Genomic DNA, 27,556 nt, shown 5'->3' with positions numbered 1-27,556 from the left:
TTATCAAGATTATGCTAGATGTATTGATACTATCTTTAAAGGACAGGAACTTTTTGTTTTTTAAACCACACACTAAATGCTCTATCTCCAGCTGGAGCCAAGGGTGGACAATACTATTGGTGTAATCCATGTAGCCCCAGAGGGCCCCAGGAGGTAAGGGGGCCCGTTTCCCCCTCCAAAGCAGAAGGTATTATGATGAGCTATTGGACTGAAAAGGGCCTATATAGTGTTTTGCACAGGGACCCTTTTCTGTCTGTGTCCACCAGTGGTGGGAGCACCAGAAAGCATGTGCTGCCATGATGCAATTTTCCAAAGAAACAATTCTAGGAACTACCAAGAATTACTTCTGCAATAAAAAGGCATCATATCAAGATGCTACCTGAAAACCTAGTCTTTCTTATTATCCATTGGGAAAACATTGAACAGTATTGTAAAGCTTTGAACGTGAATAGCTACCATAAACCACAGCAGTAGGTAGAGTAGAGAGAGACCCATAGTTAAACTTAAGAGTAAAAGCCGTTTACACTTTTTCTCATAAATCAATAATACACATAAAAATAAAAACCTTTGTAATATAGCTTATCGGAGAAATCCACTTTGTTCTCACCATGGACTGATCTTTTATTCTCAAAGTTCTCAATTTACAGGTAGAATCTGTTTTCATTGAATACAAATTTCTTGGATTCTTCAATTGGAGATACAAGAATTATGGCTTATATGCTGCCACCTCGAGGTTGACATTAAGAATATGTTTTAGAAACAAAGCTGACTCCTTCCAAACAGCCTACATCTGGCCAGCCGACTTCCAGCTATTCCAGTTTAGCTTGAGTCACCTTGGAAGCAGACATGGGTCTGAGTTTCAGAGGTGCCTTTGTTATGGATTTGATGCCACCCTTTGAGGCCGCTAGTTCAGTATCTGAATGCGCTCCCTCTTTTAGGCACTTTTCCTCTCATCTTCCTAAGAGGTCTTTACACATTCTGATGTAGATCAAAGAGGGGATGGAGTTGGGGAACGACAATTTTGAAGTCCAATCAAATATTAGAAATGAAGAAAAACTTTACTAGCTAAATTACATACAGGTGTTTCTCACAAAATTAGAATATCATCAAAAAGTTAATCTATTTCAGTTCTTCAATACAAAAAGGGAAACTCGTATATTATATAGAATCAATACAGAGTGATCTATTTCAAGTATTTATTTCTTTTAATGTTGATGATTATGGATTACAGCCAGTGAAAACCCCAAAGTCATTATCTCAGTAAATTAGAATACTTCATAACACCAGCATGAAAAATAATTTTAAAATCTGAAAAGTTGGCCTACTGAAATGTATGTTTAGTAAATGCACTCAATACTTGGGGCTCCTTTTGCATCAATTACTGCATCAATGCGGCATGGCATGGATGCGATCAGCCTGTGGCACTGCTGAGGTTTTATGGAAGCCCAGGTTGCTTTGGTAGCCTTCAGCTCATCTGCATTGTTGGGTCTGGGGTCTCTGATCTTCCTCTTCACAATACCACATAGATTCTAAACCACATATGGTACTTTTGGCAATTTGGAAAGTTACCAAGTCCTGCTGGAGAATGAAATTTCCATCTCCAAAAAGCTTGTTGGCAGAGGGAAGCATAAAGTGCTCAAAAATGTCCTGGTAGATGGCTGCGCTGACTTTGGTCTCCATAAAACACAGTGGAACTACACCAGCAGATGACATGGCTCCCCAAACTATCACTAATTGTGGAAACTTCACACCAGATATCAAGCAGTGATTTTGTGCCTCTCCACTGTTCCTACAGACTCTGGGACATTCATTTCCAAATGAAATTTAAAATTGACTTTCATCTGAAAACAACACCTTGACCAACACAGTTCTTTTTCTCCTTGGCCTAGGAAAAAACGCTTCTGGCATTGTCTATTGGTAATGAGTGGCTTGACACAAGGAATGCAACACTTGTAGGCCGTGTCCTGGATAACGTCTGTGTGTTGTAGTTCTTAAGCAATGACTCCAGCAGCACTCCACTCCTTGTAAATCTCCCCTAATTTTTTGAATGGCCTTTTCTTAACAATCATTTCAAGGCTGTGGTTATCCTGGTTGCTTGTGCACCTTTTTCTACCACACGTTTTCCTTCCACTCAACTTTCCATTAATATGCTTGAATACAACACTCTGAACAGACAGCTTCTTTAGCAATGACCTTTTGTGGCTTACCCTCCTTGTGGAGTGTGTCCATGACTGCCTTCTGGACATCTGTCAAGTCAGCAGTCTTCCTCATGATTGTGGTACCTACTGAAACAGTCTAAGGGACTTTTTTAAATGCTTAAGAAACCTTTGCACGTGTTTTTTCTCTAATTTACTGAGATAATGACTTTTGGGTTTTCATTGGCTGTAAGCCATAATCATCAACATTAACAGAAATACACACTTGAAATAGATCACTGTTTGTAATGACTCTATATAATACATGAATTTCACTGTTTGCATTGAAGAACTGAAATAAATTAAGTTTTTGATATTCTAACTTTGTGAGAAGCACCTGCTTATGAACAAGCAGAAGAAACAAGAGACACACTTGCACATAGTCAGTGTTAAGCAAAACAAAAGTGTGGATAGAGATACGGTCACCAACATTATAGAATAAACCAACTAAGGGTATGTCTATATATATAATGGGAATGGGACCAAAATAAGGACCATAATGGACAAACTGCACAAATATAGCCAAAAACAACAAGGAGAAAGAAGCAGCAAATAGTCCAGAATAAAGAAAAATATAAAGAGAACTTTATTAATAGTAATACCAGATAAAAACCATAACAGAGGGATATAACAATCCCCGCACTACACAAAGCATGTACAAAAATGGGCAGGTGATAGGTGTCCACAATAAAAAGATATAAACATTACTACCCTAAGAGCACAGCTCATATGGAGTAAAGACTATGCAAGGATAGCCCAATGTAACTCAGTACACAGAGAACCATAAGGTACAAGGTATTATAGCACCCATGCATAGCATAGTATATACATACCGGGTAGAGTACAAGGATCACACGTATAAGTAGGCACCACACACTTGTCCCCCCCGACGCGCGTTTCGGCTTCTGCCTTTCTCAAGGGGTATGCTAGTGACAGGCTGGGTGAGGTATAAAAGGGAGGGGGCACACAGTGATAGGGCAGAATCTAATTACCCGACCAATAACAACAAAGTACCTGATGGCAGCGAGGTGCCTAATGAATATGCTCCCAAAGCACCTGGACGCCACACAGAGGAAGCCGCATGGGGCCCCATGTGCTCCCGCAGCGATGGCGCCATGATGCCAGGGCAGAAACAGCACTTCCGGACCGCGTCCGCGCATGCGCATATCGCACTAATCGGCCATTTTAAAGAAGATCATAGAAAAGCACACTGTGTGGCCATTTTAGTGAGGACAGTAATGCAGCTAGCGTTGCGGCCATATTAAAGAAGCCCACAGCATTGATATTAAGGGGAAACCTATTCAATAATAACAAAAGAAGTAAGTAATATCTATATCATAGAGAGAGTCTCTTAGCAACTTTATATTGTACATAAGGAAACCCAGCTTAGTGCATCCAAACGGTGCCACTTAAATAGTGCTGCGGCCAGACAGTGTGCCAATATAGGCCAGATATATAGTGCGATATAATGTAAAAGCGCAATCAATCCATATAAAGCCATTAAAAGTCGTATTAGATGTGCCCAAGTGCAAAAAACAAAAACAAAAAATAAAAAATATATATAAACTACCAGAATAGCAATGAGGATCATATATAGAACAAATATATCGGTTGATTGCTGGGCCGACCAATCACATACCCTACGGATCGAATCACTAGAGAATAAGGAAATAGTCAATTGTATATATTAAGAAAATGTCCGCAGGGATGAATCCAGATGTAGCAGGAAATTTCTTGAGTGACCCATTTCAGCAGTTGTCTCATCCAGTGAACGGGTATATGAGGTTCAAGACGACTCCTTAGAATATTCGCAAGCTAATCACCGATAGACCATCCTCTCGTGCCATAAACATCAGTACTAAAATAAGAAAACACCCATTAAAATCACATAAAATAAAATACATGCGGAAGTGCACACAGAGATATTAGCGAAAGCAACCAGTGGACTACAAGAACGGGGCGAACAAAATATTTTCATTCAGACCCTCCGGGTAGGTAGTCTGGAGACACCAAATCCATCGCATCTCCAGCATACCGAGCTTCTTTGAAAGCTGGCCCCCCCTGATGTTAATTCTTAGGGCGTCAATCCCCCTAACCCTTAACAGAGTTGCATCACATTCGTGGTGCTCCCAGAAATGTCTGGGCAACGTTTTAAGCATCGATGGGTCCGTGTGGCCACGTGCCGCCTGAATACCCAAGACGTGCTCCCGGATGCGGACTTTTAATTGACGAGTAGTCAATCCTACGTATATAAGTCCGCAGGGGCAGGTGGCGTAATAGATGACATACCGTGTGGTGCACGTAATATACGTTCTGATGGAATACACCCTGGCACCCTTTGAGTCAATAAATGTGTCACAGGTATCCACATTGGGGCAGGCGACACAGTGGCCACACGGACTACATTCAGCCCTGGGAGTATACCTCTCCAAAAAGGTCAGGGGACGTTGGCTCACATGATGGCTTCGGACCAAACAATCCCGGAGGTTTCTGGCTCGTCTGAATATAAGCAGTGGCCGAGTAGGGAGAAATTTCCCAATAATCGGGTCCACCCTCAGAATAGGCCAGGCTCTCTCCAGAGTCTGGCGTATCTGATTGGATTGAAGACTGAAGGTGGTGATAAACCTAGTCTTTTCACTAACACCAGCAGAGGGTCGATTAGAGGGACATAAGAAGTGTGTTTCGCTCTCAAATAAGCTCTTTTTACGGACCTACCGCTATACCCACGTTCCCTAATTCTGAGGTGAAGTTCATCAGCTCTTTTTTCGAAATCCCCCATATTTGAGCAGATTCGTCTAAGACGAAGGAATTGCCCCACCGGGATAGATTTTATCATGTGGGTGGTGTGTCTCGAAGCAGCGTGTAGTAAGGTGTTAGTCGATGTTTTCTTACAAAAGATATCCGTATTTAGAGTCCCCCCCATATCTCTCTTAATAGTGACATCTAGGAAGTCAATAGATTCATCGCTACACACAAATGTGAGGTGGATGTTTAGGTAGTTGCTGTTCAGGAGGGACATAAACCGCGCAAGGTCGGCGGATGTGCCCTGCCAGATGAAGAAGACGTCATCGATATAGCGTGTCCACAAAGGGACACGGTCAATCGATCCCTGTTCATCTGACAGGGGAAGATCCCTCTCCCACAGCCCCAGGAAAAGACTTGCATATGCGGGCGCAAAAGCCGCCCCCATAGCGGTCCCCTGGAGCTGTAGGTAGAAGGACATAGTCAGTGTGTGTATGGGGCTCGCAGGGTTGGAGTGAATAGCATATATTTATAAACAATCTCAATAAATATATGTGGTAGTAATATATGCTGTACCATTATAAATATACCCTACAATGAACCCTGTATAGTGACGTCACCCATCACAGAATGCGGATACCGGCCGGCATCGCGGCTGGCATGGCAACGCATGCGTCATTTCCGTTCCGCGGTGGCATTGGTTCCGGTCCCCTTTTTAAACTCCAGCACCATACCCACAGTATGCCCCTTGCCGAAGTCTTCTCCGAAATGCGCATCGGGCCACAGGCGCAGGTACTTTGGAGCCTCTGCATTGTTTGGTATTCATTCAAGGTAAATATGTTGGTTAACCTTTGCTTGTGTCCATATGGACATTTGATGCCTAGCACATTGCGTTTATTGCTGAGCATATTTATAATGGTACAACATATATTACTATCCCATATATTTATTGAGATTCATTGTTTATAAATATATGATATCGCTCCCACCCTGCGTTTAAGAGCACATCATCAGAGAAACATTAGGTTTCAGTGGTCCTGTTGACATCTGGACGGTGCAGATATTCCTTATGGATCCGGCGTAGACCTCCTGAGTTGGAGTGCGTTGGATCCACAAGAGTCACAAAAGGTGAATGTTCTTCACCTAAAAAAATAAATAATATACTTCTGGCATTGGACAGCACTTAAGGTAAATCTTGATGTAGACATAGGTTTCACATTGTAATCTAATGAAATGTAAAAATGGCAAAATGGTGTTTTAGCAAAAAATCTGTCAGCTTTCATAAATTTTTTGAAATAATAAATAGCTGTATTCCCCATGGAATAACAATTCTAGAGCATATTTTTAATGTCCATTGTACTGTTCCTCTGTTTTTCTTACAAATATGTAAATTGTCAACTAGGTGTTACTATACATCCCGTCAATAGGGTGCACCGAAACTATCAGCACTGGTTGAATGTGTGCAAGGAGATACCGTACTCCTATTGACAATGGGGAATGGTAAAACTCAGTTTTCGTTTTGTTTCTCAAATTCCAAGGGAAATATCAGAGCGACAGAACATCATTTCTTAGATATCTGGTTTGATGCAAATCATTATTTTATAGAAGTCAAGGTATTTACTAAAATTAAAGTGTAGGAGGGAGATGCAATTTGACCCCTTCACACACACCCTTCCCCCCCAGCCTGTTCTCACCTGCCTGACCAGGCCAGTTTTTTCAATTTTTATCAGTGTCATTTTATGAGGTTATAACTCTGGAACGCTTCAACATATCCCAGGGATTATGAGACTGTTTTTGTGACACATTGTAATTCATGTTGGTGGTAAATTTTGGTTGTTATGATTTGCGATTATTTCTGAAAATATCGGTAGCCCATATGTCGTGGAAAACTACTGTTTGGACACATGACAGGGCTCAGAAGGGAAGGAGCGCCAAGTGAATTCTGGAGCGCAGTTTTGGCTGGAATAGATTGCGGATGCCATGTCACATTTGAATAGTCCCTAACATGCCAAAACAGTAGGAACCCCCACAAGTGAACCTTTTGGAAACTACACTTCTTGTAGAATTCATCTATGGGTGTGGTGAGCATTTTTAGCCCATAGGCAATTTACACAAATGTATAACATTGGGCTGAGTCATGGGAAAATTACTGTTTTTTTTTCACTAAAATGTTTCTTTTGCCCCAAGTTTTAAATTTTCAAAAGGGATAATATGAGAAACTGGACCTTACAATTTGTTATGCAATTTCTCCTGAGAACGCCAATACCCATATGTACTCAAAAACTGTTTTTGAGGCGCAGTGCAAAGCTCAGAAGGGAAGAAACACCATATTGGAGTTCAGAGTTTGTTGAAAAGGTTTGAGGGTGCCATGATCCACTGGGGGAGCCCTTGAGGTGCCAGAACAGCAGAAACCCCCTCCCCCCCCTGATAAGTGACCACATTTTACAAACTACATATCTCAATGAATTCATCTAAGGATTGTATTGACAAGATTACTCGTTACAGAATTTTATATCATTGGCCAGTGAAGTACAAATTACATTTTTACAACAAAATTGTAGTTTTAGCCCCAGACTTTACATTTTGATTCTTTCATTTCATTGTTTTTGCTTCGCTATATTCCAAGAGTTGTAGCTTTTTTTATTTCTCTACTGATGGAGCTGTTTGGTGGATTATTTTTTGTGGGACTCGATGATGTTTTCAGTGATACCATTTTTATTTCCATTCAATCTTTTGATTGCATTTTTTCCACTTTTTGTTTGTCACTATGATGAAAAAGCTTATTTTTCCCCCCTTTTTTATGATGTTCACTGAAGGGATTTAACTCGTGAAACAGTTGTGTAGATCTGATCGTTACGGACACGGCTATACCAAATATGTGTACTTTTTCTGTTTATTTCTATTTTTACATAAATATATATATTTATTGGTATAATATTAATTTCATTTTTTCATTTGTGATTTTTTTTAATTTTTTTAATTTTGTGAATTATTTTTTTTTATAGTTCTAGAATTTTTTTCTTTACTTTTTTACTTAGTCCCTCTATGGGTCCACCATGTCTTTCTGATCTAATACTGGAGATTCCTTTGGTGCTAAGGTAGGAAGAGACCTCTCACACTGCTGGCCACAATGTATTTCTGATCTAATACTGGAGATACTGGGGTGCTGAGGTAAGATGAGGCTGCTCACACTGCTGTCCACACTGTCTACCTGATCTAATACTGGAGATACCAAGGTGCTGAGGTAAGAAGAGGCTGCTCACACTGCTGTCCACCATGTCTTTCTGATCCAATACTGGAGACACCAGGAGTGCTGAGGTAAGAAGAGGCTGCTCACACTGCTGTCCACCCTGTCTATCTGATCTAATACTGGAGATACCAAGGTGCTGAGGTAAGAAGAGGCTGCACACACTGCTGTCCACCGTGTCTAACTGATCTAATACTGGAGATACCAAGGTGCTGAGGTAAGAAGAGGCTGCACACACTGCTGTCCACCGTGTCTAACTGATCTAATACTGGAGATACTGGGGTGCTGAGGTAAGAAGAGGCTGCTCACACTGCTGTCCACCATGTCTTTCTGATCTAATACTGGAGACACCAGGGGTGCTGAGGTAAGAAGAGGCTGCTCACACTGCTGTCCACCCTGTCTACCTGATCTAACACTGGAGATACCAAGGTGCTGAGGTAAGAAGAGGCTGCACACACTGCTGACCACCATGTCTACCTGATCTAATACTGGAGATACCAAGGTGCTGAGGTAAGAAGAGGCTGCTCACACTGCTGTCCACACTATCTACCTGATCTAATACTGGAGATACCAAGGTGCTGGGGTAAGAATAGGCTGCACACACTGCTGTCCACCATGTCTTTCTCAATGCTGAGCAGCTGCTGTGACCTGGAGATAGCTTGACAGTATTTATGTTATCTCCCATTGCACGTGCTAACAGGCCTTTGTCCTATTAACGTTTTAGGACATATTTCTGCCAATGTAACAAAATGGGCCATTTTAATTCTTTACTTATTACTTCATTAGATAAAATGACTATGGTTTGCTAATTTAAAAGTATTTAGGAATTTATATACAAAGACCTTTCATTTTAGTTATTTTTTTCTATTTTTAGGGAACCCCTTTAAAGTGTAACTTGTATTAAAACATACTATCAGGCAGTAGAATTAGAAACCTCCAGTTTTGCTTTCAGTCGTTGGTTAATAATTTTAAAAACAAATCCTATTTTCTGTAGATTCTACCACGTATCTGTCAACACAATCAGAGTAAGATTATACTGGTAGGGTGTGATAATGTCTGTGGCTCTGTCTGCAAACAAGTAATGTAATCTGTAAAGAGAAGAGAGGATAAGTACAAGCATTTTATTTTTTTGGTTAATAGAAAATCGTAAATGTAGATCAGTGCCAAGTCAGGTCATACTCATAGCAGCTAAACCTGTCTTATTTTTAATAATGTGAATTCTCCATCTGATGGATTTTCAATTAATAGAAATGGAAATCATATTGCCTCTTGAGGCGTGGTATTAAAAAAACAGAAATTGTGTTAAATGTTCAAATTGACTGTAGATATCCTGTGAAGTTAAATTTATTTTTCACTTATCGGGTAATTAGCTTCAATGTACCTTGGAAACACAGTGTGTTAGTTTGCATGACTGGAGATTTGCTATTTTCAGCTCGGGAGGAAATTACATGACATTGGAAATGCCCATGATGTGGATTTGACCACCATGTATGGTAAAAGCTTTGCAGTCCTGATTACTACCGCACTCATTACTAACAATGATGATACAGATGGATAAAGCCATTATCCGCTCATTTATTCATTTTTAAGCTGTATGATCTGCTTAGTAGAAAGAGCATGCCACTGATTTAAGTGAGCAGCCTATGAGATAATGGTATAAAGCTAAAATGGATATTTGTATGCACATGCCAACTTCACCCAGTTTTATATAGTTGGCAGACTGTTCAACAGAACTTTATTTCTCGATGTTTATTCAAAAGTTAAACACCCGAATAAATAAAAAAAAAACATCAGCTAAACTACTCTTGTATTTAAAAGAAGTTTTCATAAATGCTCCTGTCCCGGGTGCTTCTGTAAGATCTTGTGACTTGTCCTTTTTTGTGAATACTTGCATACTCTATGAAACAATTCTGGAGCGTATTTTTTAGCCTGCTGCTTTGTGCTTGTTACCCTATTATTACTTATAAAAACATATTAATAAATTAACTGCTTTTGGCAGAATGATACTGTGACTTAGCATTCGACTGTCAGTGTTACGAAATTGGTGTAGCACTGCTGGAATCCAGTGGCCGGAGGAGCACAAGCAAGGAACAGCAATCAGTAATAAGTCCTTGTAGCAAAGGAGTTGTAGGAAACAATCCGGAGGTAAATGAGGACAGTCTGGGTAAGAAAGTTCAGGAGCTGGAGAATGGAGCTAGACTAACACACACCTAGACACAATACTAAAGCAATAAGTGAAAGGATCTATGTGGCTTTAAGTAGTACAAACCGGAAACCAGATAGATTCCACAGGTTCAGAATCTGCCATCTTTGAAAAGGGCAATTGCAGAACACAAGAGCAGCGAAAAATAGCAGCCGCTAGTGATCAAACTGTAGAAGGACCACAAGAATCCTGGCAGTTGTCTCTCCCATACACAGGTGCGCTCTCTAAGTGCTCCTGTGTTCTCTATGAGAAAGCCACCAACAGTCATCTCTGCCAGCCCCCATTAGATTGTTGGCTGAACCCATCAATAGCTGGTTTATACAAAATTCATCTATGAGGGGATCCTTTAGTGTTACCATTCTCTTAACAATGTGGTGTGCCACTATACACTTTACAAAAGAACACCACAATGCGATGAGCAACAAGAAAAGATGGGGGATACAAGTACTTCAAGTAGAACAGGTCAGGAGGTCTACAAGAGCCTCCTCCTTACTGCCTTCTGACGGCCAGTAGACCACACTGCCCCTTTTTTCCCCTTGATGGAAAAGTAGTATTGACAACCACTTTAGAAGACATCTTGATTGGGCTCCCAAGCCACATGTGGCCCCAAACTTGGAGACGATGGATGACTGGACTAAAGTGTACATGAAAAACATAGTGGTAAATGCAAATCGTTATGTTGTCCATTCCAACCCGACACTTTTCTAAGTTTGGACAATCTGAAACGCAGAAATGTAATTTATTACGGACAACTGTTTTTGTTTTTATATTTCACCCATGTGGCTGGACAAGTGCAAACACATAGACGACTAGCAGAGTGAGTGATGAGTGTATGCTAATTACTTGTCAGATTATGCTATTATTGCTAAATATGTGTTACATCAGTAATAGCAAACTAGAATATAAAATCATTGTTCTACAGTAGGTTAGTTGAAAACCTCATACTTTTATAAAGGGTGGAATAAAATGTAGAGCCTCTGCAGTCTGCTGTGGTCATTTCATTGGGACTGAGCAGTGGACTAATGTGATCCGCTGCTGAAGACGAGAAAATGACAGAAGGTTTCCATGACAACTTCCTACACAGAAGTTTGCCCACATGAAGACTGCAGATAAAAATTGGCTCCATGTCACCAATTTACTGTAAATCTGTATCCTGTATCATTCATTGTGACTTGCAGAATTGTACATTTTCCATTGACCCTTTGCTCGTAATATCTGCTTTATCAGTAAATTGCGCCCACCCTTTATATGTTTAAGAATTCGGCTGCATGAATGATTTGAGAGTTTTCCATATATGCTCGTATACTTGTTATGCTCCATTTATTTAGTGCAAAAAAGGGGAGAAGCCAGCGCAGCCTACGGTTAAGACGCAATACATAAAGTGCAAATGCACATATTAATTTCTAACTGTATTTTCAAAATGAGACATTTAGCAAACAATTGATCAATTCTTTGAGCCACCCCGCCTCTTCACGGCATTCTCATATTGGGGCAGTCCTACACTACGTTTTTTTATATTCGCGGTGCCATAAACACAGAAAGAATGGCGCACGGAACCCGGCGAGGCGCACGGCAACAGTGGTGGTCAGCCACTTACCAATATCAGCGCAAAAGAGGGGAGACTCAGTAATGCTCCAGGTACAGCATGCTTCTAATGTGGTCTTGCTTTTAGTTCATTTAGGAGGCCTTTATGGCACAGCGAATATAAAAAACGTAGTGTAGGACTGCCCCAATATGAGATTGCCGTGAAGAGGCGGGGTGGCTCAAAGAATTGATCAATTGTTTGCTAAATGTCTCATTTTGAAAATACAGCTAGAAATTAATATGTGCATTTGCACTTTATGTATTGCGTCTTAACCTTAGGCTGCGCTGGCTTCTCCCCTCTTTTGCTCTGTTATTGGTAAGTGGCTGACCACTGTTGCCATGCGCCGCGCCGGGTTATGTGCGCCATTCTTTCTGTGTCTCAGTGATTGATAGGCCCTGCCCTGCCTCAGGCTTTGTTTAATTATGCACCTGTGCCTCAGCCTGTCTCACTCTTCATCTGTGGTTCTGGATGGGCAGTGTGGAGGTTGGATCCGAAATGTCTGTCTGGACCTGGTCAACCTTTATCCTCGCTTGCCTACTCTGGCGCCATGGGGGTGACTCAGTAATGCTCCAGGTACAGCATGCTTTTAATGTGGTCTTGCTTTTAGTTCATTTAGGAGGCCTTTATGGCACAGCGAATATAAAAAACGTAGTGTAGGACTGCCCCAATATGAGAATGCCGTGAAGAGGCGGGGTGGCTCAAAGAATTGATCAATTGTTTGCTAAATGTCTCATTTTGAAAATACAGTTAGAAATTAATATGTGCATTTGCACTTTATGTATTGCGTCTTAACCTTAGGCTGCGCTGGCTTCTCCCCTCTTTTGCTCCATTTATTTAGTACAGAGAACTATTCTATTCCCTAAAAATCTCAGCTTCACGCAGCCACCACTAGGGGCTCTTGTATATCTGGCTGTATGAGGTCCAGTGGCCTTGAAAAGGAACTGTATACCAGTCTGCCCCCTAGTGGCTGGCAAAGAAAGATGAAATGTTTGAAGTTTGTGCCTTCATGTAACCGAAGAATTTTTTGCTCTAAAGAAATGGGCTGCTACATCCTTATAAAATATACATATTATAGAAATAAACATTTCTCATCAGTAATGCTGCATTACACCGTGCGCCCATTTGTTCACAAAAATAAATACATTTAAAAAATTCTGTGAAAACAATAGGGCTATTTAAAGGGGTTGTCCGGTCCAAATCGATAAGTCTCCAGTCACTCTGTATGACAGCAGACTTAGGAATCCCCCCAGCACACGCACCACGCACTTGTATGGAGCAAGGCCTCACTCACTGGCCGGCTGCGTCACTAGACCGAGTACCGCCTGGCTCCATACAGGCTTTGGGAATGAGGCTGCACCCGCTGGCCAAGCGTATGTATAAGGCCGGTGTCACACTTGCGAGTTCAATGCGAGAAACTTGGACGAGTCTCTCGCATGAAGTCCCAGCACTGCCGCCAGCATTCTGGAACGTAGCGTGCGGCTGCATGTATTTCTATGCAGCTGAACTCTCCGTTCCCGAGTGCCGGCGGCAGTGACGGGACATGCAAGAGACTCGTCCAAGTTTTTCGCATTCAACTCGCAAGTGTGACACCGGCCTAACGGATACATACTCTCTGGTCCCAGCTTAGAAACCGGCGAATCCCTGCAGCACGCAGTGCATGCGCCGGGGGGATTCATAAGTCTGCAGTCACACAGAGAGACTACAGACTTATCGATTTGGACTGAACAACCCCTTTAAAGAGCAAAACAATTTGTTTGGAGAAAATCAGATGGAAGTTTTGAACCTATTGTCATCTGATACTATATGCTGGACAACTACTATATTATTGCATCATTTTAATTGTATAGTGAATAATCTATACTTGCTAAAACTAAAAAAGGTCTTCGATGTATATGGGTTTTTTATGTCATCAGGGTTTATTTTTTATTAAAGCTCACAAATATTTGTTGTTTTATGTTTTAGGGACCAATATTCAAAGAATATCCAAGAGCAAGAAAATTTGGGAAAGGTAAGACATACATTTTATTTCTGTACAACAGGGGTGTATAGACATCAGCCTGGTGGCCACATGCGGCCTGTGATGCCATTCTCTTTTCCCCCAACTCCGTCACAAACATGCTTAGCTATGTCTGGTGGCTACTAGCTTGTATTTTGTGTGTCAAAGAGAAAAGTGAGTTAATAGGCTGAGGCTGTGTCTGTATTGCAGGGGGGGGGGAATTAATTTTCTAAGTGGCTGCATTAGGTACTGTGACTGTTGTGGAGGGCCAAACCAACCGGCTGAACTTAATTCTGCTTATTATTATTATTATTATTGTTTGTATGTTGACTAGTTATTACCACTAATACATGTTGTGATAGGGCCTATTGTAACATGTATGATTACCTGTAGCAGCAAAACCATATAATTTACTGGTTTTTATAAAGTTTATACATAATACTGTCCTGTTATTCAGCCCTTGTATTTTGATCAATAGTTCCCAATACAATTTGATGACCACACAGCCCCCCCTTCAGAATGATGTTCCTACACAGCCCCCTTACACAGTACAATGTCTCCATACAGCCCCCATTCAGAACGATGTCCCCACGCATCCCCCTTACACAGTATTATGTCTCCACACAGCTCCATTACACAGTAGTATGTCCCACACTCAGCCCCCTTACATTTTATTATGTCCCCACACAGCCCCCTTACACAGTATTATGACCCCACACAGCCACTGACTGAGAATGCTATCCCTCCACACAGACCCATACACAATCCCAATGTAGAATGATGTCCTCACAGTCCCATTTCACAGTATTATGTCCCCACACAGCCACTAACTGAGAATGATGTCCCCCCACACAGCCCCATACACAATCCCAATGTAGAACAATGTCCTCACAGTCCCATTTCACAGTATTATGTCCCCACACAGCCACTGACTGAGAATGCTGTCCCTCCACACAGACCCATACACAATCCCAATGTAGAATGATGTCCTCACAGTCCCATTTCACAGTATTATGTCCCCACACAGCCACTAACTGAGAATGATGTCCCCCCACACAGCCCCATACACAATCCCAATGTAGAATGATGTCCTCACAGTCCCATTTCACAGTATTATGTCCCCACACAGCCACTAACTGAGAATGATGTCCCCCCACACAGCCCCATACATAATCCCAATGTAGAATGATGTCCTCACAGTCCCATTTCACAGTATTATGTCCCAACACAGACCCCTTGCACAGTATTATGACCCCACACAGCCAGTGACTGAGAATGCTGTCCCCCCACACAGCCCCATACACAATCCCAATGTAGAATGATGTCCTCACAGTCCCATTTCACAGTATTATGTTCCTCTTCTCTTGCCCCGCAAAATGATTACAAAAATAAAATACCCAGTTAACCCCGTTCCCCCACTGCCCTTGTCTGTGCTGTGTATAAGGCCCAGCATGCACAATGCAGTGGCGTCATCGGACCTGCTGCACTCTGACACACAGACTTAAGGATGGAACAGGGATCTGGTGGCACTCCAGTTAAGAGTAGATAACATTGGGAGTTATGCATGTGTCCCCCAATTTGCATTGCAGTTTTTGAGAGTAGTGAGACACTTGGCCATTTTAGCAACTCCTATTGACTACAGTGGAGAAAGCTCCTTATAGGCATCGTGTCCTCCTGTCTGAAGTGCAAGCAGGGAAATTGGGAATCGGAGTCCTGGAAGCAGAACCGGCTCCTGTCAGACAGTGATATTGTGTATTATACGAGTGCCATAAATGTCCCGGATGCTAATATCCCTTTAAGTTTTATTGTAGCCCATGGATTACATCTCACAATGTGGCCCTAAGGCCAGAAAATGTGTATTTCTGCTCAATATTTTACTACATAATTGATCTTCTGTTAATTTCTGCCTATTCCCACTGCGTTTTCTGCCTTATGACTAATTTTGTGTTTTATTAAAGTAGTTCATCTTAACAGTATCTGGATTTATTGAATAGATTTTACTCCTACAGAGGATATGAATATTGTTATAATGTAGAATGTTTGCAATATGATCCGTCCACACTGGGGGGATACAGGATGTTTAATTTACCATGGGTATGTAGAGTAAAGCTGAAAAGTTAGTTTTGTTTTTGTCATTTCATAATAAATTGTTATTAAAGGGACTGTATTTATGGATGCTGCTGTAGTTTGTTTATTATTTTATTTTCCATTCTCCATTGTACAGTGATGGCAATAGACTAAAATAGACGTCAAACATTTCCTTTTACAGTAAAACTCTGAATGCCTGCAGTTCCCTTGGTCTGACAAGATGCTGTGTGATTGACAGAAGTGTTTCTTCAGTTACAGATATGCAGTTGCAAAGGAAAATTGTGGTTAATTTATTTTAAAACCGATGGTTTAATTTCATGTTAGCAAAACAAAGCTGAAAGTGGAAACTGCTACATGATGAGGCCTCTATTTAGAGCTCATTTACAGCATATATGAAGGCTCGTTCTCGGGGTAGAATCGGGAATCGGTCTACTCTCATTGCACTGTAATCCATTTGACAGCCGCTGTGACAACCACTTGCTGACCACTAAGCGTGACACATGCCTATGGGTTAGTGCCTGAGGCCTTAGCCGTTTACTGCCATTCAGTGACCTTTACAATGGTGCTTAACCCCTTAAGCCCCGAGGGTGGTTTGCACGTTAATGACCGGGCCAATTTTTACAATTCTGACCACTGTCCCTTTATGAGGTTATAACTCTGGAACGCTTCAACGGATCTTGGCGATTCTGACATTGTTTTCTCGTGACATATTGTACTTCATTTTAGTAGTAACATTTATTCGATATAACTTGCGTTTATTTGTGAAAAAAACGGAAATTTGGCGAAAATTTCGAAAATTTCGCAATTTTCCAACTTTAAATTTTTATGCCCTTAAATCACAGAGATATGTCACGCAAAATACTTAATAAGTAACATTTCCCACATGTCTCCTTTACATCAGCACAATTTTGGAACCAAAATTTTTTTTTGTTAGGGAGTTATAAGGGTTCAAAGTTGACCAGCAATTTCTCATTTTTACAACACCATTTTTTTTTAGGGACCACATCTCATTTGATGTCATTTTGAGGGGTCTATATGATAGAAAATACCCAAGTGTGACACCATTCTAAAAACTGCACCCCTCAAGGTGCTCAAAACCACATTCAAGAAGTTTATTAACCCTTCAGGGGTTTCACAGGAATTTTTGGAATGTTTAAATAAAAATGAATATTTAACTTTTTTTCACACAAAATTTATTTCAGCTCCAATTTGTTTTATTTTACCAAGGGTAACAGGATAAAATGGATGCCAAACATTGTTGTACAATCTGTACTGAGTACGCTGATACCCCATATGTGGGGGTAAACCACTGTTTGGGCGCATGGCAGAGCTCGGAAGGGAAGGAGCGCCATTTGACTTTTAAATGCAAAATTGACAGGAATTGAGATGGGACACCATGTTGCGTTTGGAGAGCCACTGATGTGCCTAAACATTGAAACCCCCCACAAGTGACACCATTTTGGAAAGTAGACACCCTAAGGAACTTATCTAGATGTGTGGTGACCACTTTGACCCACCAATTGCTTCACAGAAGTTTATAATGCAGAGCCGTAAAAATAAAAAATCATATTTTTTCACAAAAATGATCTTTTCGCCCCCAATTTTTTATTTTCCCAAGAGTAAGAGAAGAAATTGAACCTCAAAAATTGTTGGCCAATTTGTCCTGAGTACGCTGATACCCCGTATATGGGTGTAAACCATTGTTTGGGCGTATGGCAGAGCTCGGAAGGGAAGGAGCGCCATTTTACTTTTCAATGCAAAATTGACTGGAATTGAGATGGGATGCCATGTTGCGTTTGGAGAGCCCCTGATGTGCCTAAACATTGAAATCCCCACAAGTGACACCATTTTGGAAAGTAGACCCCTTAAGGAACTTATCTAGAGGTGTGGTGAGCACTTTGACCCAACAAGTGCTTCACATTAGTTTATAATGCAGAGCCGTAAAAATAAAAAATCTTATTTTTTCACAAAAATGATCTTTTCGCCCCCAATTTTTTATTTTCCCAAGGGTAAGAGAAGAAATTAGACCACAAAAGTTGTTGTGCAATTTGTCCTGAGTGCGACGATACCCCATATGTGGGGGTAAACCACTTTTTGGGTGCATAGCAGAGCTCGGAAGGGAAGGAGCGCCATTTGACTTTTCAATGCAAAATTGACTGGAATTAAGATGGGACGCCATGTTGGTTTGGAGAGCCCCTGATGTGCCTAAACATTAAAAACCCCCACAAGTGACACCATTTTGGAAACTAGACCCTCTAAGGAACTTATCTAGATGTGTTTTGAGAGCTTTGAACCCCCAAGTGTTTCACTACAGTTTATAACGCAGAGCCGTTAAAATAAATTTATTTTTTTTTCGCAAAATTTTTTTAGCCCCCAGTTTTGTATTTTCACAAGGGTAACATAATAAATTGGACCCCAAAAGTTGTTGTCCAATTTGTCCTGAGTACGCTGATACCCCATATGTGGGGGGGAACCACTGTTTGGGCGCATGGCAGAGCTCGGAAGGGAAGGAGCGCCATTTGGAATGCAGACTTAGATGGATTGGTCTGCAGGAGTCACGTTGCATTTGCAGAGCCCCTGATGTACCCAAACAGTACAAACCCCCCACAAGTGACCCCATATTAGAAACTAGACCTCCCATGGAACTTATCTAGATGTGTTGTGAGAACTTTGAACCCCTAAGTGTTTCACTACAGTTTATAACGCAGACCCGTGAAAATAAAAATTCTTTTTTTTTTTCACAAAAATGATTTTTTAGCCCCCAGCTTTGTATTTTTACAAGGGTAACAGAATAAATTGGACCCCAAAAGTTGTTGTTCAATTTGTCCTGAGTACGCTGATACCCCATATGTGGGGGGGAACCACTGTTTGGGCTCATGGCAGAGCTCGGAAGGGAAGGAGCGCCATTTGGAATGCAGACTTAGATGGATTGGTCTGCAGGCGTCACGTTGCATTTGCAGAGCCCCTGATGTACCCAAACAGTAGAAACCACCCACAAGTGACCCCATATTGGAAACTAGACCTCCCATGGAACTTATCTAGATGTGTTGTGAAAACTTTGAACCCCCAAGTGTTTCACTACAGTTTACAACGCAGAGCCGTGAAAATAAAAATCCTTTTTTTTCCCACAAAAATGATTTTTAGCCCCCCAAATTTTTATTTTCCCAAGGATAACAAGAGAACTTGGACCCAAAAAGTTGTTGTCCAATTTGTCTCGAGTACGCTGATACCCCATATGTTGGGGTAAACCCCTGTTTGGGCGCACGGGAGAGCTCGGAAGTGAAGGAGCACTGTTTTACTTTTTCAATGCAGAATTGGCTGGAATTGAGATCGGACGCCATGTCGCGTTTGGAGAGCCCCTGATGTGTCTAAACAGTGGAAACCCCCCAATTATAAATGAAACCCTAATCCAAACGCACCACTAACCCTAATCCCAACTGTAACCCTAACCACACACCTAACCCAGACACACCCCTAATTCTAATCCCAACCCTAATCCCAACCGTAAATGTAATCCAAACCCTAACCCTAGCCCCAACCCTAGCCCTAACCCTAACCCTAACCCTAACCGGAAAATGGAAATAAATACATTTTTTTTAATTTTATTATTTTTCCCTAAGGCTAGGTTCACATTGCGTTAGGGAAATCCGTTTAGCACTAGCGGATTGCGCTAACACAATGTCTTTTTAGGTGTCGTGTTTAGTGGTCGCGTTAACGTCCCCGCTCTGGAAGATCGGGGATCGGACCTCGGGCGCGCCGCGGACGCTGCAAGCAGCGTCTGAGGCGCGCCACAAAAGAATGGCACCTTGCTAGCGCGAGCCGAAAATGGCACGCTCTAGCGATGCGCTACACCTGAAAATCACATTGCTGTCAATGGGTGTGCTAACGGACCCGTTGCACGGCGTTAATTGTGACATTTTCGCCGTGCAACGCTGTCCGTTAGCGTTAACCCATTAACGCAATGTGAACCTAGCCTAACTAAGGGGGTGATGAAGGGGGGTTTGATTTACTTTTATAGCGAGTTTTTTAGCGGATTTTTATGATTGGCAGCCGTCACACACTAAAAGACGCTTTTTATAGCAAAAAAGTTTTTGCGTCTCCACATTTTGAGACCTATAATTTTTCCATATTTTGGTCCACAGAGTCATGTGAGGTCTTGTTTTTTGCGGGACGAGTTGACGTTTTTATCGGTTACATTTTCGGACACGTGACAGTTTTTGATCGCTTTTTATTCCGATTTTTTTGTGAGGCAGAATGACCAAAAACCAGCTATTCATGAATTTCTTTTGGGGGAGGCGTTTATACCGTTCCGCGTTTGGTAAAATTGATGAAGCAGTTTTATTCTTCGGGTCAGTACGATTACAGCGACACCTCATTTATATCATTTTTTTTATGTTTTGGCGCTTTTATACGATAAAAGCTATTTTATAGAAAAAATAATTATTTTGGCATCGCTTTATTCAGAGGACTATAACTTTTTTATTTTTTTGGTTATGATGCTATATGGCGGCTCGTTTTTTGCGGGACAAGATGACGTTTTCAGAGGTAACATGGTTATTTATATCCGTCTTTTTGATCGCGTGTTATTCCACTCTTTGTTCAGCGTTATGATAATAAAGCGTTGTTTTTTGGCTCGTTTTTTTTTTTTTTTTTCTTACGGTGTTCACTGAAGGGGTTAACTAGTGGGCCAGTTTTATAGGTCGGGTCGTTACGGACGCGGCGATACTAAATATGTGTACTTTTATTGTTTTTTTGTTTTTTTTTTATGTAAAGAAATGTATTTATGGGAATAATATTTTTTTTTTTCTGCTTTATTTAGGAATTTTTTTTTTATTTTTTTTTTTACAAGTGTGGAAATTTTTTTTTTTACTTTTTCACTTTGTCCCAGGGGGGGACATCACAGATCACCGATCTGACAGTGTGCACAGCACTCTATCAGATCGGTGATCTGACATACAGCCGGGCAGGATTAGAGCTGCAGCTGCAGCCTGATCCTGACCCGGAAGTGCTCCCTGCAGGACCCGGATGCAGCCCGGCGGCCATTTTGGATCCTGGGGACTGCAGGGAGAAGACGCTCGGTACACGGTGAGCACATCACCGTGTACCGATCGTCTCAGGGAAGCCCGCAGGGAGCCCCCTCCCTGCGCGATGCTTCCCTGCACCGCCGGCACACCGCGATCATCTTTGATCGCGGTGTGCCGGGGGTTAATGTGCCGGGAGCGGTCCGTGACCGCTCCTGGCACATAGTGCCGGATGTCAGCTGCGATAGGCAGCTGACACCCGGCCGCGATCGGCCGCGCTCCCCCCGTGAGCGCGGCCGATCGCATATGACGTACTATCCCGTCCATGGGAATTAAGTCCCAGGTCACCTGGACGGGATAGTACGTCATATGGGATTAAGGGGTTAAAAGTTCCTGAACCATTCTGAATTTTCCATACTTCTGCATAAATTTACCTAAAACTCGATCAGATTTTCACATAAGTATTGAAAGTAGATAAAGTGAACCAAATGAGTTCAAAATATTAGATTTTTTTTTTATTGAGGAAAATTATCCAATATCACATGTATGTGAGTGGCAAAAGTATGTGAACCTTTAGATTGAACTAGTGAATTCAGATTTTTTTTCACTAAATTCTAAGAGTGAATTCAGATTTTTTTCAGTAAATTCTAAGAGAAAATATCAAGACATCTGTCCCATGAGCTGAATCTTAAGAGAACGGTAATCACGCAGCAAAACAACAACCCAAAAGACTCAAGTTGTCCTGCAAAAAATAGTTAAAGAGATTTGGAATGGCAAAGTCAAAGTCCTGACTTTAATCCTATAGAAATGTAGAAGGACCTGTGGTGAACCGCCCATAGGAGAAAATCCACCAACATAAGTGTTGAAGCTGTTTTATAGGGAGTAATGGACTAAAATTCCTCCAAGACCTAATGTTCAGGAGTCAGGACTAACCAACAATTACCAGAAACATTTCGATACAGTTATTGCTGGACAAGTAGGTCACACACTTTTGCTACTCAGACATGTCATAGTGGATCATTTCGATACAGTTATTGCTGGACAAGTAGGTCACACACTTTTGCTACTCGGACATGTCATAGTGGATCATTTTTCTCTGAAAAGAATTGTATTATTTATAACTTTTGTTTGATTTGTTTCCCTTTCTCTTATCTACTTTCAAAATGTGCAAATCAGATGTAGTTTGGGGTCAAATATATGCTTGAAAAACTTTGAAGGGTTCACAAACATTAAAGCATATCTGTATTTCTCCAGACAATATAAGCTATTGCTGTAATAGAAAATATGTAAACGCCTTCTGTTCCCCTTATCTTCAGTTTTCATTTGCTACATATTGTAAAATTCTTAACAAATCCATTCTTTAAAAATTGCTTATTCTGGGGTTGGATATCACATGTGGTTTTCCCTTCACCATATTACTATTATTATTTTATTTATTTATATTTTTTTCAACACTAAATTGGGTCAAGGGAGACAAGTTTTAATGTTCTCCCATGAATGGTGTCCATTTCACAATGGTTTTACAATACAGTCTGAGATATTGCCCTTGGGCTTTATCTTCCTCCATGGGCTGCTTGTTAAAAACTGAAAAACAACCCTTTGGTATCACTTGGGAATCATATGTTTTGATCAATCCACACATTTTCTCATGTTGTAATAAAAAAAGTACTATTATGTCATGAATAAGCAATGGTATCCATTGATACCAGTGATGCATATTCAAAAGTTATGCTTGTCTAGGTATATCTACTGCATAGGATCCTTTTGGAATTTTGCAGTATTTGTCCGATATATGCTGTGATACTATATTTTTCCTCTAGATCAATAAAGTGTATCACATCTTATATATGGCCCGAACATAATGTGAACAGAGCATAGCAGCTATTTAAATAAGGGCTTATTTCACCCTGTGATTAATAATTTACAATAAATGTGAAGGTTTATATACAATTCTCTCCCTTCCCATACATCCATCCATTCGTGTCTCCCCCTTCTAACCATCCTGTTCCTTTTTTCCTGCTCCCCCCCCGTATATCCATCCATTCCTGCCGCATCCTTATATCCATCCTGGTCCTTTTTTTCTGCTCCCCCCTCCATATATCCATCCATTCTTGCCACCCCCCCTTATATCCATCCTGGTCTTTTTTTCCTGCTCCCCATATATCCATCCATTCCTGCCGCCCCCTTATATCCATCCTGGTCCTTTTTTCCTGCTCCCCCTTATATCCATCCTGGCCCCTTATCCTGGATTCATGGAGAGACAGACAGAAGATTCCTCTTACCTTCCTGCGCTCCCAGCGCCGGGCGGCATCCTTATCCTTTTCTCTGCAGGTCGGCACAAACATAGTAAATTGGCCGCCGACCTAGCAGAGACTGGCGGCTGATGTGCGTCCATGGCATGCGGCGCATGACACTGACGTCATACGCCGTTGACAATGGGTGGACACTTGACAGCTACTATTGGGACGTGCGACCCGTAGTTCAGGTAATGACCGCTGCGTGCGCGCGCCCCTGCACTTTCTCTGTTTGTGCTTTTAAAGGGCCCGTGTCCCTAAAAACCACAGACTTTTTTTCCCCTTCTCCTCCTCTCCTGCCCCCAGAGACAAGGGCCCACTGGGGACTTCCCCGATACCCCGCCAGGCCAATCTGACCCTGGACTGGAGTAAGATTTGTGGAAAGGTGCACAGGAGCGCACTTCATTCAGATGCTCCTGATTCTTTAAGTCTTGTGCACCTCTTAAAGGGAGTCTGTCACCCCCAAAATCGTATATGAGCTGCGGCCACCGGCATCAGGGGCTTATCTACAGCATTCTGTAATGCTGTAGATAAGCCCCCGATGTAACCTGAAAGATGAGAAATAAAGGTTATATTATACTCACCCAGAGGCGGTCCCGCTGCGGTCCGGGTCCGATAGGCATCACAGTCCGGTCCAGCGCCTCCCATCTTCATTCCATGACGTCCTCTTCTGGTCTTCCTGCCACTGTTCCGGCGCACACGTACTTTGTCTGCCCTGTTGAGGGCAGAGCAAAGTACTGCAGTGCACAGGCGCCGGGCCTCTCTGACCTTTCCCGGCACCTGCGCACTGCAGTACTTTGCTCTGCCCTCAACAGGGCAGACAAAGTACGCCTGTGCCGGAGCCGCGGCGTGAAGACCAGAAAAGGACGTCATCTCATGAAGATAGGAGGCGCCGGGCCGCTGACCGGACTGCAGCGGGCCGCCCCTGGGTGAGTATAATCTAACCTCTTTTTCTCATCTTTCAGGATACATCGGGGGTTTATCTACAGCATTACAGAATGCTGTAGATAAGCCCCTGATGTCGGTGACCGCAGCTCATATACGATTTTGGGGGTGACAGATTCCCTTTAATGAATCAGGAGCATTTGACTGTAGCATGCCCCCTCATCAAGATCAGCATGAAAATCAGTCTTGATGAATCAGGGCCATACTTTGGAAAAGCCTTAAATACAAATATATGAGATGTCAATACTTTTTTAGCTACCGTAGCTTCTCAGGAAGAGAAAATTGTTAGGATCACAAACTTCACTAAAGCAAACTCACTTTTAGGAAAAAAAAGTATGCAAATATTACGCTACGTTTTCTGGAAAGTACTTAGAAATTATTAGTATACATTGTTTAAAATACTGATTTTCCTTTTAAAACAAAGCGAAATATAAAAATGACTCGGATGTGCGGGATTCTCTATTTTCCTATGTCTATTAATAGTAGCTGGGCCTTTATCATAACCTAAAGCAACTGTAGCCAAGCAGTACTTGCTGTGCTCTTCAGATAATGTCTGTTTCCCATGCCCTCTGTTGGATAAACCAGCTTTTCTCAAGTTTTAAAGCTGTATGATTGTTCTATGAAACCCCCATTCTCTAGTGCAGACTGTGAGAAACAAGCATTGTGCTTGCTTTTGGGTAGAGGCTGAAGGTTGTGACGTCAGCAGAGGTTCCTGCAATGATTCATCAGCTGTAATGTGATCCTTGTCGGTTGCATTTCATATAAATAATGGAAAGTCACTCTCCATGGAGACACTGTGCACTCACAACACCTTTTTCATCATCCCAATTATAAGTCACACCTGTTCTTCAGACTGCTCAAATCCTATTAGGGAAAGGCAGGTCCTGGCAGTGTTAAGCTTCTATGTATGTATCTGCGGTTGGAAAATACTATCCCACATTCTTAGGCACAAATTAATAGGTGCTTTAGTACAATAGCAAAACCCTCCATCCAAATAGTATGAATAAACACACTCACAATTATATCAGTGGTTGTAAGATCACTATATATAGCAAAAGTTATATAGTCAGAGTTAATGATAGTGCCGATGAGTTTATTATGTATAATTATGTCATGTTGTAATTTTGCAAAGGTACTTATTACTCGTTATAGATGTCCTCATAAGGCATACAGGTGATTCTCACAAAATTAGAGTATCATCAAAAAGTGCATTTATTTCAGTTCTTTAATAGAAAAAATGAAACTCCTATATTATATAGCATCATTACAAACAGAGTGATCTATTTCAAGTGTTTATTTCTGTTAATGTTGATGATTATGGATTACAGCTAATGAAAACCCAAAAGTCATTATCTCAGTAAATTAGAGTACCGTAATTAACAAAAAAAACACCTGCAAAGGCTTCCTAAGTGTTTAAAAAGGTCCCTTAGTCTGTTTCAGTAGGCTCCACAATCATGGGGAAGACTGCTGGCTTGACAGATGTCCAGCAGTCATTGACACACTCCACAAGGAGGGTAAGCCACAAAAGGTCATTGCTAAAGAAGCTGGCTGTTCACAAAGTGCTGTATTCAAGCATATAAAGTTGAGTGGAAGGAAAAAGTATGGTAGAAAAAGGTGCACAAGCAACCGGGATAACGCAACCTTGAACTGATTAAGAAAAGGCAATTCAAAAATTTGGATGAAATTCACAAGGAGTGGACTGCCGCTGGAGTCATTGCTTCAAGAGCCACCACACACAGACATATTCAGGACATGGGCTACAAGTGTCGCATTCCTTGTGTCAAGCCAGTCATGACCAATAGACAATGCCAGAAGCGTCTTACCTGGGCCAAGGAGAAAAAAAACTGGACTGTTGCTCAGTGGTCCAAGGTATTGTTTTGATATGAAAGTAAATTATGCATTTAATTTGGAAATCAAGGTCCCAGAGTCTGGAGGAAGAGCGGAGAGGCACACAATCCAAGCTGCTTGAGGTCTAGTGTGAAGTTTCCACAATCAATGATAGTTTGGGGAGCCATGTCATCTGCTGGTGTAGGTCCACTGTGTTTTACTAAGACCAAAGTCAGTGCAGCTGTCTACCAGGAAATTTTACAACACTTCATGCTTTCCTCTGCCGACAAGCTTTTTTGGAGATGGAAATTTTATTCTCCATCAGGACTTGACACCTGTCCACACTGCCAAAAGAACAAATACCTGGTTTAAAAACAACAATATCACTGTGCTTGATTGGCCAGCAAGCTCGCCTGACCTTAACCCCATAGTGAATCTATGGGGTATTGTCAAGAGGAAGATGAGCGACACCAGACCCAACAATGCAGATGAGCTGAAGGCTGCTATCAAAGCAACCTGGGCTTCCATAACACCTCAGCAGTGCCACAGGCTGATCACCTCCATGCCATGCTGCATTGATGAAGTAATTAATGCAAAAGGAGCCCTGACCAAGTATTGAGTGCATTTACAGAGCATACATTTAAGTTGGCCAACATTTCAGATTTTAAAATAATTTTTCAAGCTGGTGTTATAAAGTATTCTAATTTACTGAGATAATGACTTTTGGGTTTTTATTGGCTGTAAGCAGCGTCAGACTGGAGCACCTTGGACACACCAGAGAAAATCATTCTTGGGGCCCACTATGTAACTTCATAGAAATAAATACAAGACCACCGACTGAGCGGTAAAACGCACTAATATCAGGTATAATATAAGGTAGTACGCGTCTTAATTATGTAGCAGGGGTTGGGGTAGCCCCCTCATAGAATGTAATGTAGCCTCCCTCATAGAATGTAATGTAGCCCCCCTCAGTACCCTCTCCACCACCTCCATCATTGTTCTCCCCTCCACCCCATCATTACCCTTTCCATCTCCTCCATCATTGCCTTCTCCCTCATCATTGCCCTTTCCACCACCTCAATCATTGCTTTCTTCCCCTACCATCCCCATCGTCCTTTCCATCACACACATCATTGCCCTCTCCACTACCTACACACACTCACCTCTCTGTCCATTCCCCAGCAGCATCTGCATCACCTGCAGCTTCCTTTCCGGCACAGCCACAAGCTGAATGCTGACATCATCCAGCTGCGCTGCTGTGTCAGACAAGAAGCGCGAGCAGGAAGCAGGTCCGATCCCTGCCCGCCGCACATCAGGGCAATCTGGCCAGGGTCCCCCCAGAGCCTTGGGTGCCGGATAAACAGACCAGATTGCCCTCAATGTTAGCCGCCTGCAGGGGCCCCCCTCTACTTC

At 41.9% G+C, this 27,556-nt stretch overlaps 1 protein-coding gene across 2 annotated transcripts in view; it reads left to right on the top strand.

The window, feature by feature from the left end:
* Window positions 1-27,556, top strand: part of IFT81 (intraflagellar transport 81) — a 251,786-nt gene that overhangs the window by 209,281 nt on the left and 14,949 nt on the right. For both annotated transcript variants that reach the window (XM_069755306.1, XM_069755309.1), the window contains exon 18: window positions 13,935-13,980. In XM_069755306.1, the coding sequence (XP_069611407.1) occupies window positions 13,935-13,980 (46 nt within the window). The remainder of the gene's footprint in view (window positions 1-13,934; window positions 13,981-27,556) is intronic.

Source organism: Ranitomeya imitator, chromosome 1 (assembly GCF_032444005.1).
Source record: "Ranitomeya imitator isolate aRanImi1 chromosome 1, aRanImi1.pri, whole genome shotgun sequence".
In the NCBI taxonomy this organism is placed as follows: Eukaryota; Metazoa; Chordata; class Amphibia; order Anura; family Dendrobatidae; genus Ranitomeya; species Ranitomeya imitator.
This window is presented reverse-complemented; position numbering and strand designations above follow the sequence as displayed.